The sequence below is a fragment of the Lipotes vexillifer genome, unplaced genomic scaffold, assembly GCF_000442215.2.
Source record: "Lipotes vexillifer unplaced genomic scaffold, Lipotes_vexillifer_v1.1 scaffold164, whole genome shotgun sequence".
NCBI classification, from domain to species: Eukaryota; Metazoa; Chordata; class Mammalia; order Artiodactyla; family Lipotidae; genus Lipotes; species Lipotes vexillifer.
This window is the reverse complement of record NW_006789313.1, coordinates 4,398,795-4,418,603: the sequence shown is the minus strand read 5'-3', so window position 1 is coordinate 4,418,603 and position 19,809 is coordinate 4,398,795. Positions and strand designations below refer to the sequence as shown.

The 19,809-nt window shown below is 37.0% G+C and overlaps 1 protein-coding gene across 1 annotated transcript in view; it reads left to right on the top strand.

Moving 5' to 3' along the window:
- The window catches only part of KATNBL1 (katanin regulatory subunit B1 like 1), a 52,449-nt gene that overhangs the window by 21,385 nt on the left and 11,255 nt on the right, over positions 1–19,809 (top strand). The window contains exons 2-3 of the mRNA XM_007462523.1: positions 18,024–18,154; positions 19,101–19,141. Of these exons, the coding sequence (XP_007462585.1) occupies positions 18,038–18,154; positions 19,101–19,141 (158 nt within the window). The 5' untranslated portion in view covers positions 18,024–18,037. The remainder of the gene's footprint in view (positions 1–18,023; positions 18,155–19,100; positions 19,142–19,809) is intronic.

The following is a 19,809-nucleotide window of genomic DNA, read 5'->3' as shown; positions in this document are numbered from 1 at the left end:
TTTTTTTTTTTTTTTTTTTTTGTGGTACGTGGGCCCCTCTCACTGTTGTGGCCTCTCCTGTTGCGGAGCACACGCTCCGTTTGCACAGGCTCAGTGGCCATGGCTCACAGGCCCCGCCACTCCACGGCATGTGGGATCCTCCCAGACCGGGGCACGAACCCGTGTCCCCTGCATCGGCAGGCGGACTCTCAACCACTGCGCCACCAGGGAAGTCCGATAGCACTCTTTTGAATGGATTGATTATATATATACATACAGCTTTTGAAACACCAGAATTATACTGTACATTCAATTTTCTATCCTGCTTTTTATAATACTGTTATTTTTTGAACTTTCTTCCACGTCACAAGACATTCTTTGAAAATAGTGTTTTTAATATTCCATTGTAAGTACTGATCCCATTTGAGTCAGCTTTGGCATTCTCAATTTCTTTTTTTATCACCCTGTTTTTTAACTTGATCCAAATTCCATTATTCATCTTAAGTGCTAGATAGCAAAGCATTTATTGAGAGGCTGGTAGCTGAATTTTGGAGGAAAGAATCAGTATCCCCAGGCCCTAAAGATTGCCCCAGAAAATGTCATCTTTACTTTCTGTTTTTCTCCCCTGCACTGAAATTCTTGAGAGAAGTCCACGTTCATCCTTCCCTTTCATTTTTTGTGGGGCAGCTGTGTCATGGGGAAACTTGATTTGTCCTTAAGCCCTATAAATTCCCTGATGGGCGCTAGAAAAGAAAAAGTTACCCTTATAGGACGAGGGAAGGATGGAAAGTAGGGCTCCCTTATAGTTTACATTCATTTGTCCCTGTCTTGTCATCTCCTCAGAAAAATGAGCACTCTCATCTTATTTGACTTTTTTGGCTATTCAGGATTGAAAATGTTCACTTTATTGTAGTTGGGAATGAATTGGATTCAATTAATGAATACAGAAATGTGGTAGAATGGCATAGATTCTGTGCCATACACTCTGTCACTAACCTAGTTAGTGTCTTTGGGCAAGTTACTTGATCTCTCAGGGTGAAAAAATTAGGCTGAAGCTTTAAATTCTAAAACCTCTTTTTTTACTTATATATTTTATTACTATGCAATAGTGGTCAGTTTTCAGCCTCAAGACTCTTAGGGAATACAGTTCACGCCCTTTGTGATAGTGAGAGTTGACTCGATGGTGATTGGAAGAGAATCACTTATACCAGGAATACTAATTATTCAATATTATAATTCTTTGTATAACCATGCTTTGCTTTCCAAGGCAAGGAATGAAATTGCCTAGTGAAATTGCAGAGTTAAATACAGTGCAAATAATTGATGTACTGTAGTATATTGATGTAAAAAGAAAGCTTAAGTTAATTTGATCTTGAGCTGTAACTTACTAGAGACAAAAGTCCAGACATGTTTCATTTCTGTATGATGAGCTTTTCTCATTGTCATGAGTAGATAGGGAGTATCTATCAAAGTAACACTTAGAACTATTTAATCTTTTGATTTGGTAGCCATTGTAATAGATTATGTCAATAGATCCCTTTTCACCTTTCTAGTAGGAGATAAGTATTATATAAAGGGAATTCATCCCTCCAACTCCTTCTACATGCCACTATTCTTCTGCCTTCTCAAGAAAATACCCATAAGCAATCACTTTAATGTCTTGATTTAAGAAAATATGCACTATATCCAAATTCAGAATAGTTATCAGTTAGTACTTTTTTCTCTTCTCAATATCTCCTAGGCCTTGCTTTTATTCTCTTAACACCTTGTTTTCTTTTATTCTTTTTTAGTTAAAAGATTTGTCCTTTCCGGTTTCTGTAATCAGTGCCTTCAACCACTCTTAATCCCACTGCAGATTATTCTCTTTGTGTGTGTTATCAAGTGGCACTTAGAAAACACCTAGAAGCCTCAATAATTGCTTTAAACCATTTGAATAGCACTATCTTATGCTCTTGGGGAAAAGGATGTTATTGCCCAAGAAAGGTGCTACCAAATGCATAAGACATAAAGCAAAATGGAATTTGTAGTGTAAAAAATCCTTTGTAATGAGACTTTAACTATTAGAACTTTGATAATTTCCTTTCCTTTTTTAAGGCTTTACTCAAGTATAATTTACATACCATAAAATTCACTTTTTAAATGTACAATTCACTGTTTATAAGTATGTACAGAATTGTGCCATATCAACCCAAATCTAATTTTAGAACATCTCCATTGCCCACCATAGAGCCTTGTGCCCATTGGTAGTTATTCCCACTCCCAACCCAGCCCTAGGCAACCACTAATCTACTTTCTGTCTCTATAGATTTTACTTGTATGGGCATTTCATATAAATGGAATCACATAATATGTGGTCTTTTGTGTTTGCCTTATTTCACTTAGCCCAACGTTCATGCATATTGTAACATGTATTAGTACTTCATACCTTTTTGTTACTGAGCAATGTTCCAGACAGATATACTACATTTTGTTTATTCATCCACCAGTTGATAAACATTTGAGTCCTTTCCGCTTTTTGGCTATTCTGAATAATGTTGTATGAACATTTGCATACACGTCTTTGTGTAGATGTAAACTCTCATTTCTCATGAGTAAATATGTAGGAGTGGAATTGCCGGGTCATATGGTAAGTCTATATTTAACATTTTAAGAAACTGCCCAGCTGTACCGTTTTACATTCCCATGGTAACGTGGGGGAGTGCCAGTTTCTCCACATCCTTCTCCACACTTGTCACTGTCTGTCATTTTTGTTGTAGCCATACTGGTGGTTGTGAAGTAATATCTCATTGTCGTTTTGACTTGCATCTTTCTAATGATGTTAAATCCTTCGCTCTTAAAAAAATGCAACCTTGTTCTTTAATAAACTATTTTAGGGAGTTCCCTGGTGGTCTAGTGATTAGGATTCTAGGCTTTCACTGCCATGGTCCAGGTTCATCCCCTGGTTGGGGAAAGTGAGATCCCACAAGCTGTGCAGCACAACCAAAAAAAAAAACTGTTTTAGCCTATGAATAGATGAATATTTTTCCCATATGAAAGGGGGACAGCCTATCAATAAATAAATGCTATCTTCTAGAGGAAAAAATATTCAAATCTACAGACTTAATACATATATACATACACGTTTGTGTGTAATAAACAGGGTTAAATCTGTGGATAAAGGATTCTGGTAGTCTGCTATGAAAAAGTTAGGCTAAAGACTAAAGGTGAAAGCTGTTTCAATTAATTATCATTTTTACATAGTATAGAATGGAAATTTTACTAATTCATTCAATATATACACATAGAGCACTTTCTATGGGTCAGGCAGTGTTTTAGGCCCAGGGAATATAGCAGTGAACCAGCAGGCAAGATCCCACTCCTCATGGACTTACATTTTAGTGGAGAAGACATATGATAAACAGACAAATAATATATGTCTAGTAGTGTAAATGTTATGAAGAAAAATAGGATAGGGTGAGAAGATAGAAGTAAAAGTAGGTGCTATTTGAGAGGAGAGGTCAGAGAAAGCACACTGAGGAGGGCATATTGGAGCAAGAACCTAAAAATGTTGTAAGGAAGAAAGCCATAAGAATATATGAGGGGAAAGCATTCCTCAGATACAGAGTAGCAAACACACAGAGCCTTCCTTGAGGTGAGAAATTTTGTAATCCATCATCCACTGATCAGGCAGATTTAGGCCTCAGTAGACATAAAACAGCTTTGGTACATTAGACCAAGTTACTTACCTTCCCAAAACTTATTTAAAAAAAAAAAATGAGGATTGTAATTTCTGCATCAGAGATTGTGCTGATGATTAAATGAGGTAACTCAATATAAAGCAGCCACAGTTCTATGATAAAATGATAGTAACTTATTTTCTTGGAAATTGTTATTGTCACACTACCCATTTTAAGCTTTCAAAATTAGTTTTCCAACTACTATTCTGTAGTAAATTTTTTTGTTTAAAAATTTTTAGGATCTTAAACCAGATACTACTGTCTTAGAAATGTAATAGTCGTAATGAAACAGGACTGTTCCTCCCAGCTTACAACTATTATGCTTTCAATTATCATTCTACTATATTTATTTATTTTAAAAATATGAATGACATTGAGACCTCTCTCTTCCAATTACTTTTATTTCTTAAGGTTTGTTTGTGATAGAGACAACTCCAGGTTTATTGATGAGTTGGATTCCAAAAAGTTGACTTTTTATTGGTTGTTTAGTAATCAGATTACATCTTTGACAGAAACAAAGGCCTACTCTAATAGGTGATTAGTTTCCAAGCTTAGGCCTTAATAGCCTGTTTAGAGCCGATCCAGTAGTACTATTAATTGGATTTCTATGGGAAAATGTAACTTGAATCCAACTCAGGATGCTAAAAATACTTTCTTTAATTTAGCATCTTCGTATAAGAAAAAGATGGAGGGAGGCACCTTGTAGTAAATGCCTGTTGTATATAGTGGATTTAAATTTATTCTTTGGATACCTATACTGGTAAATAACCAAGTTATTCCCACCTTGTAACCTTGTACAATATTGATATATTTCGTATTTTTCCTTAAGCTCTCAGTTCCTCCTACCTGAATCCAGTCTGTTATCAAAAGTCCAATTTAAGCCTTGCTTCTTCCCAAGCCTTTCCTAATCATGGTGGTTTTCAGAAATACGCTCTATCCCTCTTTGAACTCATATAGAACTTAATTTTCTATAAGTTTAGTCTGTATATTATGTGAGGTATACAGCCTGGTAGAATTAGATAACTATCATGTGATTATGTCATGTGTCTCTAATAGAGTGAGTTTCTTAAGGGCAAGAACATCATTTTTGTTTTCCTTTCATCATTTTGCTTCATTGACTCAATTATTTGTTTTAAATACTATATTGACTGTTCAAAACTTCTAAGCAGAACTTTATTTTCCCATAAATCCAGACACCTTTCTTAATATATTTGTATCAGATTACAAATTAATTCTTTTTTAGTAAGTGGGTTTTAGAAATCTCTTCAAAGCAGTGCTCAGTTCTTTGCATACTGTATTTTTTTAAATGTATGCCTAATTCGTATCTCTTAGAATAGAGAAAATGAATTAGCTAGTTCCTCTCATGTATTTTCTTCTAGTCTCTCCAGTTTCATAGAGACTTAAAACAGTTCGACATTTACCTTCATCTTTTTGACTGTGTATCTTGCTCATTTTTACTCTGTTGAGAGGGAAAAGTTTTGACTACCATTGCGATTTCCCTAGATACTTAGTTTGAATTCAGAACTTTTTGGTGGGGGAGGGAGTGCTAAAGTAAATGGTAATGTATTTTTAATTTCAAATTGCACTTGCTCATCGATGATATATAGGAATGTGATTGACTTGTATTTTAACCTTGTATTCTGCATCCGTGGTGTGATCACTTACTAGTTCCAAAAGGTTTTGGGGTTTTTTGTTTTATTTGTTTGTTTTGGTATGTTCTTTGAGAGTGTCTACATAGATGATCATAGCATCTGTGAACAAAGTTTTTTTTCCCCCTTTCCAATCTATATATCTTTCCTTTTCTTATTGCATTAGCTAGAACTTCCAATATGATATTGAAAAGCAGTGATGAGAGGGGACACACTTGCCTTGTGCCTAATCTTAGCAGGAAAGCTTTGAGTTTCTCACCGTTAAGAGTGATGTTAGCTGTAGGCTTTTTGTAGGTGCTCTTTATCAAGTTGAGGAAGTTTCCCTCTATTTTTTTTTCCCCCCGGTACGCGGGCCGCTCAGTGCTATGGCCTCTCCCGTTGCGGAGCACAGGCTCCGGACGCGCAGGCTCAGCGGCCATGGCTCACGGGCCCAGCCGCTCCGCAGCATGTGGGATCTTCCCAGACCGGGGCACGAACCCGTGTCCCCTGCATCAGCAGGCGGACTCTCAACCACTGCACCACCAGGGAAGCCCTCCTCTATTATTCTTTTAATGAGAGTATTTATCATGAATGGGTGTTGGGTTTTGTCAAATACTTTTATGGCATCAATTGATATGATCATATGACTTTTCTTCTTTAGCTTGTTAATATCATGGGTTACATGGATTGATTTTCAAATATTGAACAAGCGTGTCCCTGGGACAAATGCCACTTGATTGTGGTGTATAATTCTTTTTTGTATTGTGAATTCCATTAGCTGATATTTTGTTAAGAGTTTTTATTTATAGCCTTGAGAGATATTGGTTTGTAGTTTTCCCTTTTTTGTGCTTTTTTGTCATATTTTTGCATCAGGATAATACATAATAGCTTCATAAAATGAATCGGGAAGGCTTCCTTGCTCTTCTGTTTTCTTGAAAAGATTGTGTAGAATTGGTGTTCAGTCTTAAACATATGGTTGAATTTTCCATTAAAATCATCCAGGCTTGGAGATTTCTAGTTGGGGAGTTTTAAAATTATGAATTGTTTCCTTAATAATTACAGGGCTATTCAAGTTGCTTGTTTCATTTTGAGTGAGTTGTGGTGTTTCTTGAGGAATTGGCCCACTTCTTTTAACTTGTCAAATTTATGTTTGTAGAGTTGGTTGTGGTATTTTCTTATCCTTTCAATGTCTGTAGCATCTATAGTGATATCTCCTTTTCATTCCTGGTATTGGTAATTTGTTTTTTCTCTTTTTTCTTTGTCGGTTTGAAAATTTTTTTTGACCTTTCAATGAACTAGTTCTTTGTCTTGTTAATTTTTCTGTTGTCTTTCTGTTTTCGGTTTTATTGATTTCTATTATTTATTATTTCCTTCCTCCGCTTGCTTTGGTTTATTTTGCTCTTCTTTTTCTAGGTTCTTGATGTGGAAGCTTAGGTTATTGATTTGAGACTTTTCCTTTTTATGCATTTTAGTGCTAAAAATTTCCCTGAGCACTGTTTTAGCTGTGTCCCACAAATTTTAATATGTTAAATTTCCATTTTCATTTTGCACGGTGTATTTTATTGATTTCCCTTGAGACTTTCTCTTTAACCCATGAACTTTTTAGAAGTGCACTGTTTGGTTACTAGGCGTTTGGAGATTTTCCTATTATTTTTCTTTTATTGATTTTTAGTTTGATTTCACTGTAGTTGGAGAACATGCTCTATATGATTTCACTTATTTTATTTATTTATTTATTTATTTATTTATTTTAAGCAGAGGTCTTCTTAGAAGCCCATATGATTTAAATTTATTTATTTATTTATTTATGGCTGTGTTGGGTCTTCGTTTCTGTGCGGGGGCTCTCTCTAGTTGTGGCAAGTGGGGGCCACTCTTCATCGCGGTGCGCGGGCCTCTCATTATTGCGGGCTCTTGTTGCGGAGCACAGGCTCCAGACACGCAGGCTCAGTAGTTGTGGCTCACGGACCCAGTTGCTCCGCGACATGTGGGATCTTCCCAGATCAGGGCTCGAACCTGTGTCCCCTGCATTGGCAGGCAGATTCCCAACCACTGTGCCACCAGGGAAGCCCTATTTTTTATTTTATTTTCATTTTTTTGGCATCTAGGAGTTTGATGTGTTTATATATATTTTTATTGAAGTATAGTTGATTTACAATATTGTGTTAGTTTCAGGTGTACAACAAAGTGTTTGCATTATACATACATATATATCAATTTTTTTTTCAGATTGTTTTCCCTTACAGGTTATTACAAAATATTGAGTATAGTTCCCTGTGCTATACAGTAGGTCCTTGTTGGTTATCCATTTTATATATAGTAATATGTATATACTAATCTCAAACTCCTAATTTATCCCTCCCCCCACTTCCCCCTTTGGTAACCATAAGTCTTTTATGTCTATGGGTCTATTTCTGTTTTGTATATAAGTTCATTTGTATCTTTTTTTTTTTTTTAGATTCCACATATAAGTGATATCATATGATATTTGTCTTTGTCTGACTTACTTCACTTAGTATGATAATCTCTGTGTCCATCCATGTTGCTACAAATGGCATTGTTTCATTCTTTTTTATGGCTGAGTAATATTCCATTGAATAAATATCCCACATCTTCTTTATCCATTCCTCTGTCGATGAACATTTAGGTTGCTTCCATGTCTTGGCTATTGTAAATAGTGCTGCAATGAACATTGGGATGCATGTACCTTTTCAAATTGTAGTTTTCTCTAGATACATGCCCAGGAGTGGGATTGCAGGATCATATGATAACTCTATTTTTAGTGTTAGTAAGGAACCTCCATACTGTTCTAGATAGTGTCTGCACCAATTTACATTCCCACCAACAGTATCAGAGGGTTCCCTTTTCTCCACACCCTCTCCAGCATTTATTATTTGTAGACTTTTTGATGATGGCCATTCTGACTGGTGTGAGGTGATACCTCATGGTAATTTTGATTTGCATTTCTCTAATAATTACCAATACTGAGCATCATTTCAATTATTTCAAACTGTTGTGGTTTGTTTTATAGCCTAAGATATAGCCTATCTTGGTATATGTTCTGTGGCATTTGAAAATAATTATTCTGCTGTTGTTGGTGGAGTGTTCTATAAATATTGATTTGATCCTATTGGTTGATGATGTTACAACTTTGCTGAATTTCTGTCTATTCTATCAGTTGTTGAGCGGGGATATTGAAGTCTCCAAGATTATTGTGGATTTGTCTGTGTCTCCTTTCAGCCATGTCAGGTTTTTTTTTAATAATTAAACTTTATTGAGCTCTAATTCACATACCATACAATTCACCCACTTAAAGTGTATAATTCAATGACCTTTAGTATATTCACAGAGTTGTGCAGCCATCATAATCAATTTTAGAGCATTTTCATCACCTCCCAAAAGAAACCCCATACCCATTACAGCAGTGCTGGACAACCACTAATTGACTTTCTGTCTCTAAAGATTTGCTTATTCTGAACATTTCATATGAATAGAATCATACAGTATGTGATCTTTCATTTCTGCCTTCTTTTCTTTCACTTAAACATAGTGTTTTGAGGTTCATCTATGATTGACCATATATCAGGACAAAAATTCATTTTTATGGCTGGATGATATTCCATTGTATGGATTTTATTTATCCACATTTTATCCATTCATCAGTTGATGGATGTTTGGATAGTTTCCAATTTTTAGCTCTTACGAATAATGCTGCTATGAACATTGGTGTACAAGTTTTTGTGACAAGTTTTATTTCTTTTGGATGTATATGGTCATATGGTAACTCTATTTTTAAACTTTTGAGGAGCTGCCAAACTGTTCTCCAAGGTGACTGGATCCTTTTACATTTTCACCAACAGTATGATGTTATCTGGGCTTTTGCATTGATACTCATCAGTAAAACTGGTCCATGGTTTTATTGTGCAATCTTTATTATATTTTAATAACACTGGTATATTGGCTTCTTAAAAGAATTTGGAAGCTTTTCTTATCTTTGGAACCACTCTTAGTTACTACCATAGTGCTACATTACAATAATTTTTACTCCCTTATTTTAGAAGTTATGATGAAATTGTATGAATTTGGATTTAGAATACTCTTTAGCCATATGTATAGACTTTAGTTCCAGGTACCAAATGTCTTTGTTTTCAAAAGGGGAATTTAAAGAGGGTGCCACTCCAGAGAAGTAATAGTGGACCCAAAGACAGAACTGATTAAGAACATTCCCCACTGGATCACCAAGGGAAAGCAGCAACATCACAGATGAACCAAAACAGTATTTCATTCATTCATATGTATTCCTTCAAACAGATTATCTGACCAACATTGTTGATTTTATCCTGAAATAAAATTAATTTACATTCTAGTCTAGGAATAAGGCTAGGAGAAAGGTGAGGGAGAAATAAAATTAGATCTCAATGAAATTTTTACCCCAGAAGATCTGTAAGATTGATCAACTACATACAGTTGAGAGTTGACTGTAGGTGAGGTCCTGTCCTTTCTTTGTAAGTACATTATGTCTATAAAATAAACAAGAGAATACGGTGGATGGAACTGGCTTTAATGAATGGAAATCTGGACAACTTTAGAACAATGAGCACTATTTAGTGAGAAACTTTCAGAGAGAACTCTAATTCAGTAGTTCCCAGGTGAGGTCTTCAGACCAGCAGCATGAGCATCACCCAAGTGCCTGTTAGAAATGCAGAGTCTCAGGCCCCACTTCAGTCTTTCAGGGGATGGGGCCCAACAATCTGTATCATAAGAAGGTCCACAAATGATTCTGATGCTAAAGTTTGAGAACTGCTGCTCCAGTTTATCACTTCTTTGTTTCTAGGCTGACTTTAAAGCTGATCCCATCCTCTGGCTCCATGTTTTTACCTGTAATTTAGCCAAACTAAAGTTATTTCAGAGTCCAAAAGGAAGATAGATTTGCCTAATTTTAGGAGCCCCTGTGTTGGTGACCAGAATATTCTATACTGGTTAAGGAGGACTGGTAAACAGTTTTGAGATATTGGAATGTAAGGTACTAATGAATTATTTTACTAATTACATTTTCCATTTCAAATATCTCTGATTCTATGATTATGTAAGCTGATTAACTTACATAGTAGCAAAACAAAGTGACAATAAAAATATTAGTTATGCTAATTTAATAACAAATTACAACTATGTGCCTTTTGATATGAAATCATAAAATTAATTATTCTTGGTGTTTTCATTTACTTTTCTTCTTTTTTCTTTATTTTTCAAACTTATAAACTTGCAAGCATAGTGCATTTTAACAGGAATTTTGCTATTTCTTGCCAATTTCAAATTATAACTTCCAGCCTTGTCACTTTTTGCTTCATGTGTTTTTCACCTGTGTTGTTTGGTGTGTACATATTTAAGATTGCTATGTTTTCTTGATGGTTTGGCCCTTTTATTTTTACTTTTTATTTTTTTATAAATTTTATTTATTTATTTTTGGCTGCATTGGGTCTTTGTCACTGCACACGGGCTTCCTCTAGTTGCGGTGAGCGGGGGCTACTCTTTGTTGCGGCATGCGGGCTTCTCATTGCCGTAGCTTCTCTTGTTGTGGAGCACGGGCTCTACGTGTGCAGGCTTCAGTAGCTGTGGCACGAGGGCTCAGTAGTTGTGGCTCGTGGGCTCTAGAGTGCAGGCTTAGTAGTTGTGGTGCAGGGGCTTAGTTGCTCCGCGGCATGTGGGATCTTCCCAGACCAGGGCTCAAACCCGTGTCCCCTGCATTGGCAGGTGGGTTCTTAACCACTGCGCCACCAGGAAAGTCCTGGCTCTTTTAAATTAATATTTGCATGATACATCTTTTTCTTCCTTTTACTACTTTCTTTTTTCTCCTGTGATGAGAACTTTTAAAGATCTATTAGGAGCTTTCTTCTATGTTCTACTTTCCTTTATCATTATATTTGAAATGAATTTCTTATAGACAGAATATTGTTAGGTCATGTTTCTTAATGTACTCTGCCAATCTCTGGTTTTTAACTGATATATTTAGAGCATTCATATATAATGTAATTATTGATATGTTTCTGCCATTTTATTTTTTGTTTCTGTTCTCTCCATTTTTTTCTCTCTTTTTTCTTGCCTTCCTATGAGTTATTTGTACACATTTTAAACATTACATCTCAATTTATCTATAGTAGTTTTTACTATGTTTCTTAATAAAACAGTAGCAGTAGCTTCTAGCAATGGTTCTAGGTATTATGTTACATGTCTACAATTTATCACAGTCTACTGATGGCATCATTTTACAAGTTTGAGTAAAGTGTGGAAACTTTACCTCCCTTTATATCCCTTTGCCCTTCCCCACTTACAACATAGTTGCCTTAAACATTCTTCTACATATATTTTGAACCACATCAGATAGTGTTATAATTTTTGCTTCAAACATCAAACATAATTTACCTTATAGTTTTCTTTTTGTCTCCTTGATGTTCTAAGATTCCTTCTTTAATTTCCTTTTATTTGAGAATGTCTTGGTTTCTCCTTCATTCCTGAAGGATATTTCCTCAACATAGGAGATTCTGGGCTGACAATTCTTTTCTTTTGTCAGTTGAAACATGTGCCACTGCCTTGTGACTCTCCCTCAGTTCTCTCCATCTCCTCTTTAATGAGCCCCAGGTATTATAAATCAATTTCATTTATGTGACGACTTCTCCCTTCAGTCTGTTAACCTGCTCCAGTTGTTGTCATGTACTCCTGGTGCACAGCCATCATCCTGGGATCTTTGTTCATAACCATCATGAGAATTCCCTTCTCATTTCTCTTGTTGGCTCTCCATTTCTTGTATTTCTCATTTTCATTATTTCTCAGATTGCTGCAGGAAGAATTTTTTTTGGAACTTTGAATTTCTGAAGATTTTTTTTTCCTACACTTGCACTCAGGTGGTGACTAGTCTGGACATAAAATTTCAAGTTTCCTAAGAATTTTGAAGGCATTGTTCTATGCCTTTATCATTTGTATGTAACTTAATTCGGATTTTAGTGGGGTTTTGTTTATTTGTTTATTGTATGTTTTCCCCTTCTCTGGCTTCTCTGTTGCTCTGAAATGTGACGATGTGCCTTGTAGGTCTATTTTCAACTGCAATGCTGACCCTCAATGTGCCCTTTCAGTTTGGGAATTCATGTCCTTCAACCGTGAACAGTTTTTAATTCTTTGCTTTCTTCTTTGTTTTTTTCTGTACTCTTTCTGAACTTCTGTTTATTTGAATGTTGGTCTCTATAAACCAATCCAGGTTCTTTTAAAAAATCTTTTTACCCTACATTCTAGGAGATACCCTCAACTTTCTTTTCCAACTTCTCTTGAGTTTTTCTGCTATCTTATACATCCTATTTTTAATTTCCAAGGGTCTTTGTCAGCTTGTTTTTTCTCATTTGTGTTTCATGGATGCAATTTGTTCTTATCTCTAGAGGATTTTTTGAAAGTTGGGTTTATTGAGATGTTTACATGCAAAAAAAATTAAAATTCATGCTATTAGAGTTTTGACAGGTAACTACTACCATAATCAAGATATAAAAAGTTCTTTGGGGACTTTGACCATCACTGATGTCAGTATTTTTAGGAGAGAGAGAGAGAGAGAGAGAGAGAGAGAGAGAGAGAGAGAGAGAGAGAGAGAGTGTGTGTGTGTGTGTGTGTGTGTGTGTGTGTGTTTTCCTCTGCGACTGAGTCTTTCCCTGGAGTATTTAAGCCTGGCTGCAAGCCTCTGTGAGGCATGTGGTGGAAAGAAGGTTAGAGGTCTTAACATTTAGTATGTAAACTTTCACTTGATCGCCCTGTTTAGAATATGTTCCTCTCACCCACATTTGTGCCTGGTGTTTCCCATCCCAAGGACTCTGTTTTAGATTTTCCATACAGTAAAACTCCAGTTTTTTACTGAAACGGGGAAGGGGATCTAGGACTCTTGTGTCTTAAATGGATATTCATTCATTGTACTTGTTATTAAGCCCACCTTTATCCCACTTTTTGAGGTCCTCAGTATTGCCAATTTCTGAACCTTTGGGGGATTCTGCTTTTCACCTTTCCTCACTGACGCTTTAGGATTTTGCTTTCTCAGATCTGCTAAGTCATTTATCACTTATGCTTTGCAGTTTCCAAAATGTTGTTGCCATTGCCTCATCTTCTATTCTTTGCCCTTATGGGGTTTATGCCTTTAAAATCTTCTTTACTGTCATTGTAATAGGGTTTCAGGGAAAGGTAAAAGTAATTGCACGTGTTTAGTTCATTACCTCTAACTAAAAGTCCCCCTTTCTTTCAAAGACAAAACAAACAAACAAAAAAGCTTACCTTGTGCACAGAACCCTTTGATCTAGCTTCTGCCTATCTCTCCAGCCTCATTTCTCACCCTGCTGCAGCACACCCCCAGCCTAAGCTCTAGTCCCATGCATCTACTTAACACATTGCCAAACAAATCATTTTGCTTCATGCCTTTCAGTTCTACACATGCTATTTTCTCAATGTGCTATTTGCCCTAGAAGACTTTTCCTCAGTGGAGATTTGCTGACTTGCATGGGTGCCCCTCTGTCAGAGTGCTTATTGTATTACTGCAATTATTTATTTACTTGTTTAAAAATCTCATCCTAGAGGTTTAGTAACCTGGGGGCACAAGTGGATGGGCTGTCCCTGAATTAGCTGCAAGAAATCGTAAAATACCCTGAAATTGATGGCAGAATTTCCTGTGTTTGCATATATTTTTGGAAAATTCTCTAAGACAGATTTTTTTTTTTTTTAACTAAGTATGTGTATCAGAAAAACCTGTGGGGAGGGGCAGGGAGGGAGAGGGATGGACTGGGAGTTTGGGGTTGGTAGATACAAACTATTACATTTAGAATGGATAAACCACAAGGTCCTAATGTGTAGCACAGGGAACTATACTCAATATCCTGTGATAAACCATAATGGAAAAGAATATTAGAAAAGAATGTCTCTATGTGTGTAACTGAGTCAGTTTGCTGCACAGCAGAGATTGCCACAGCATTGTAAATCAACTGTACTTCAATAAAAAAATTTTTTTAATGATAAAAATACCTGTGGGGCTTTTTAAAAATATAATTGCTTTGGGCTTTTTTCCTGATACCTGCTGAGTTATAGTCTGAAATTAGGGCCCAGAAAGATGTATTTTCAGAAAGCTTCCTAGATGATTCTTTAGAACAGGATCTCTGTCCGTCATCTACATTAACTCCAGGGCCTGGCATATAATGAATGCTCAATAAATGTTTAAAACAAGAATGAGGGAGAAACTTGGTTTTCAGGGCATGACCTGAAGTAAATTTGCTATGTGAAACCTGAGTGCAAGTGGGAAAGTCACTAACATCCTCTGTTACATAAATGAAGTCACAGCATCTATTTTCTGCCCTTTGGATATAATTGGAGGAGCAAAAGAATGTGGGTTATATTTTTCAAAGATGGAAGAAAGCTTTGGAGAGCTAGCTGCACGAATGAAAGAAAAATTTAAAGGTTGGGCATAAAACAAGTCAGATATATATAGTCTGATTTTGGTTCCCCTGGCTGCTTATGGTTGTATACGACCCAGTGATTTGCTTCCAAAAATTTAGGCTTCCGTGCATTCGAATTTCAAGATACCACTACTATTAGACCTGATTTCATAAACTTTAATAATATATGGCTAGGGCTTCCCTGGTGGCGCAGTGGTTGAGAGTCCGTCTGCCGATGCAGGGGACACGGGTTCGTGCCCCGGTCCGGGAAGATCCCACATGCCCCGGAGCAGCTAGGCCCGTGAGCCATGGCCGCTGAGCCTGCGCGTCCGGAGCCTGTGCTCCGCAACAGGAGAGGCCACAACAGTGAGAGGCCTGCGTACCGCAAAAAAAAAATAATATATGGCTAGTGATACGGAAAATGGGGAGATTGACATGTTGTGTTGGCAAAAAGTACATGCCATATTATTGTAACTGGTTGCAACTTAAGAATGAGAACAGAAAGAACTTTACTGGAATCCCCTGCCTTGTGCTTCCTCTATGTTTAAGGCTTTTAAAAAATGTATAACTTAGAACTACATTCATACCTCAGAGATATTGCAGGTTTGGTTTCAGACCACCGTAATGAAGGAAGTCACACAAATTTTTTGGTTTCCCACTGCATATAAAAGTTACACTATACTATATGTAGTTTATTAGGTGTGCAGTAGCATTATGTTTTTAAAAATGTACATACCTTAATTTAAAAATACTTTATTGCTAAAAATTGCTAGCCATCATCTGAGCCTTCAACAAGTCATAATCTTTTTGCTGGTGGAAGGTCTTGCCTCAGTGTCGATGGCTGCTGACTGATCAGGGTGGTGGTTGCTGAAGTTGGGGTGGCTATGGCAGTTTCTTAAAATAAGACAGCTGTGAAGTTTGCTGCGTCAATTGACTCTTCCTTTCACAAATGATTTCAATGTAGCATGCAGTGCTGTTTGATAGTACTTTACCCACTGCAGAACTTCTTTCAAAATTGGAGTCAATCCTCTCAAACCCTGCCGCTGCTTTATCAACTGAGTTTGGCAGTATTCTATATAAATTCTTTGCCGTCATTTCAACAGTTTTCACAGCATCTTCACCAGGAGTGGATTCCATCTCAAGAATCCATCTTCTTTGCTCATCCAGAAAAGGCAGCTCCTCATCTGTTAAAGTTTTATCATGAAACTGCAGCAATTCAGTTACATCTTCCAGCTCCACTTCTAATTCCAGTCCTCTTGCTATTTCTACCACATCTGTAGACTTCCCCCACTGAAGTCTTGAACCCCTCAAAGTCATCCATTAGGGTTGGAATCAACTCTTCCAAAATCCTGTTAATGTTGATATTTTGACCTTTTCCCATGAGTTACAAATGTTTGTAATGACATCTAGAATGTTGAATCTGTTCCAGAAGTTTTTCAATTTACTCTGCTATATAGCCTTACAAAATATATTTCGTAAGTCATAAGACTTGAAAGTCAAAATTACTCCTTGATCCATGGGCTGAAGAATGGATGCTGTGTTAGTAGGCATAAAAACAACATGAATTTCGTTGTACATCTTCATCGGAGCTCTTGGGTGACCAGGTGCATTGTGAATGAGCAGTAATATTTTGCAAGGAATCTTTTTTTCTGAGCAGTAGGTCTCAACAGTGGGCTTAAAATCTTCAGTAAACCATATTGTAAACACATATGCTTTCATCCAGGCTTTGTTGTTTCATTTAAAGAGTTCAAGTAGAGTTGATTTAGCATAGTTCTTAAGGGCCCTAGGATTTGGAGAATGGTAAGTGATCACTGGTTTCAACTTAAAGTCATCAGCCACATTAGCCACTAAGAAGAGAGTCAAACTGTCCTTTGAAGCTTTGAAGCCAAGCTTTGACTTCTCTCTTAGCTATGAAAGTCCCAGACGGCATCTTCTTCCAACAGAAGGCCGTTTCATCTCCATTGAAAATCTGTTGTTCAGTGTAGCCACCTTCATTCATTATCTTAGCTAGATCTTCTGGATAACTTGCTACAACTTCTACATCAGCACATGCTGCTTCACTTTGTACTTTTATGTTATAGAAATGGCTTCTTTCCTTAAACCTCATGAGTTAACCTCTTAGCTTCAAACTTTTCTTCTGCAGCTTCCTTACCTCTCTCAACCTTTATTAAAGAGAGTTAGGGCCTTGCTCTGGAATACGTTTTGGCTTAAGGGAATGTTGTGGCTAGTTTGATCTTCTATCCAGATCACTAAAACTTTCACCATGTCGGCAGTGAGGCTTTTTCGCCTTACCATTCGTGTCTTCACTGGAATGGCACTTTTAATTTCCTTCAAGAACTTTTCCTTTGCATTCACAACTTGCCTAACTGGTGCAAGAGGCCTAGCTTTCAGCCTTCTCTCTCTCTCTCTCTCTCTTTTTTTTTTTTTGGGGTAGGCGGGCCTCTCACTGTTGGGCCTCTCCCGTTGCGGAGCACAGGCTCTTGATGCGCAGGCTTGGCGGCCATGGCTCACGGGCCCAGCCGCTCCGCGGCGTGTGGGATCTTCCTGGACCAGGGCACGAACCCGTGTCCCCTGCATCAGCAGGCGGACTCTCAACCACTGCGCCACCAGGGAAGCCCAACCTTCTCTCTCTTTTGACATGCCTTCCTCACTACGCTTTTGACTTAAAAGGAGAGACTTGCCAGTGTTCCTTACATTTGAACAGTTAGAGGCCATGGTAGGGTTATTCATTGACCTAATTTCAATATTGTTGTGTCTTAGGGAATAGGGAGATCCGAGGAGAGGGAGAGAGCAGGGAATAGCCAGTCAGTGGAGCAGTCAGAGCACACACATTTATCAGTTAAGTTCACCATCTTACGTGGACAAGGTTCATGGCGCTCAAAAACAGCTACAGTAGTAACATCAAAGATCCCTGATCACAAATCATTATAACAAATATAATAATGGAGAAGTGTGAAATATTGTGAGAATTACCAAAATGTGACACAGACATGAAGTGAACAAATGCTGTTGGAAAAATGGTGCTAATAGACTTGCTTGATGCAGAGTTGCCACACACTTTCAATTTGTTAAAAAAAACCAAAAAAACACAATATCTGTGAAGTGCAATAAAATGAGGTATGCCCACATGTCCTTTGCTTTACTTGTAAGCCTCTTTTATATAGTGTAGAGCTGTTGTATTTTTATGTGTGTTAAGGAAAGGATCAGGCTCGTTTGCTTTTTGTATTTTCCATTTATTATTTTTATTTTTTCTCTAGGTATTTAAGAGATTATGGCATCTGAAACCCACAATGTTAAAAAACGCAACCTTTGTAATAATATTGAAGATCATTTCATTGATGTTCCTAGAAAAAGGGTCTCTAATTTCACTAATAAGAACATGAAGGAGGTAAGTAAGTCCATGACTTCTAGGAATGGGTAAGACAGTATCTCGGTCTGTTTGGACTGCTGCACAAACAGAATACCATAGACTGTGTGGCTCATAAACAACAGAAATTTATTTCTCACAGTTTTGGAGGCTGAGAAGTCCAAGATCAAGGCCCTAGCAGAGTTGGTATCCAGTGAGGGCCCACTTCCTGGTTCATAGATAGCTTTTCTCTACTTCCTCACATGATAGAAGGGGAGAGAGAGAATTCTCTGGGCTCTCTGTTACAAGGACACTAATCTTATTCATGGGGTTTTACTTTTATGACCTTATCACCTCCCGAAAGCCTTACTTCCTAATACCATCAAGGCCCTAGCAGAGGCCTTGATTTCAACAGAGGAATGTTGGGGAGACACAGTCATTCAGTTTGACACAATTTAAACTGCTAAGTCTATAGATACTTCTGGTTAAAGTGTTTAAACAATGGGAGGGTGACAGTTCTGCTCAATCTGCCAAAATAAGTAGAATTAATAAAATAATTGAAATCTGTATTCCAAAAGCTCTGAAAACTTTTTGGCAGTATATTGTTTTGATATTGTATAATTTGAATATTTTAGTTTAATTTTAGAGGAATCACAGAGATGCTTTTTGTTCACCATTGCAAGGCTCATTAGCACTGATACAATTGCTTAAAATTATATTAAAATTCAACTCATTTATTTAGCACTCTGTATATATAATATGTGACTAGCAGCGTGGAAACTAGCCAGATGGGTATGTTGCATTGTTAAAAATACCTACATACAATGTTGTTGTAACCAGTGATTGAGAGTACAGCATCAGTACAGTAAGAGCTTTAATCTGAAAAATTTAATAGTTCAATTTCAGACTTGTTGACATTAATCACAAAGTTTACATAGCTTTGTTAAGGAACTTAAATATGCTGCAACTATCTACTTTTATTTTTCAGGTTAAGAAATCTCCAAAACAGTTGGCTGCTTACATAACTAGGTAAGAGCTTCTTTAAAGTTTGTGGGAAACAGCAAATATTGAAAACTGGGTAAGAATGAAAATGGGGGGGGGGAGTATTGTCTTTTAGTATAATAATATTAATTTATTGTCGAACAACTCCTTTGTGCCAGGTACTGTGCTAAACATATCAATATTAGATAGGTATCATTACCCCAAACAGTTGATGAGTAAAACTAAAGACTTGTGATTTCTTTAGGATTGTACATCCAGAAGGTGGTAAAAACGGCATTTACTGTCAGATCTGCTGAACTCCAAAGGCTCTTTCTACTAAACCACTGGTTCTCAAAGTGTGTGATCTGTGGACCCCGGAGGTTCCAAAGGCCTTTCAATGAGTTTGTGAGGTCAAAACTATCTTCATAACAATACTAAGACATTATTTACCTTCCTCATTTCCACTCTCTTACAAGTGTACAGTAAAGTTTTCCAGAGGCTACATGATACTTGATATCACAATATATGGAATGCAGAAGCAGATATGAGGATCCAGCTGTCTTCTGTTAAACCAGATATTAGAGATTTTGCACAAATGCAAAACAGTGCCATTCTTCTCACTATATTTTTTGTTCGTTTGTTTTGGAAAATAAAGGATTTAAAAAAATATATTCTAGGGCTTCCCTGGTGGCGCAGTGCTTGAGAGTCCGCCTGCC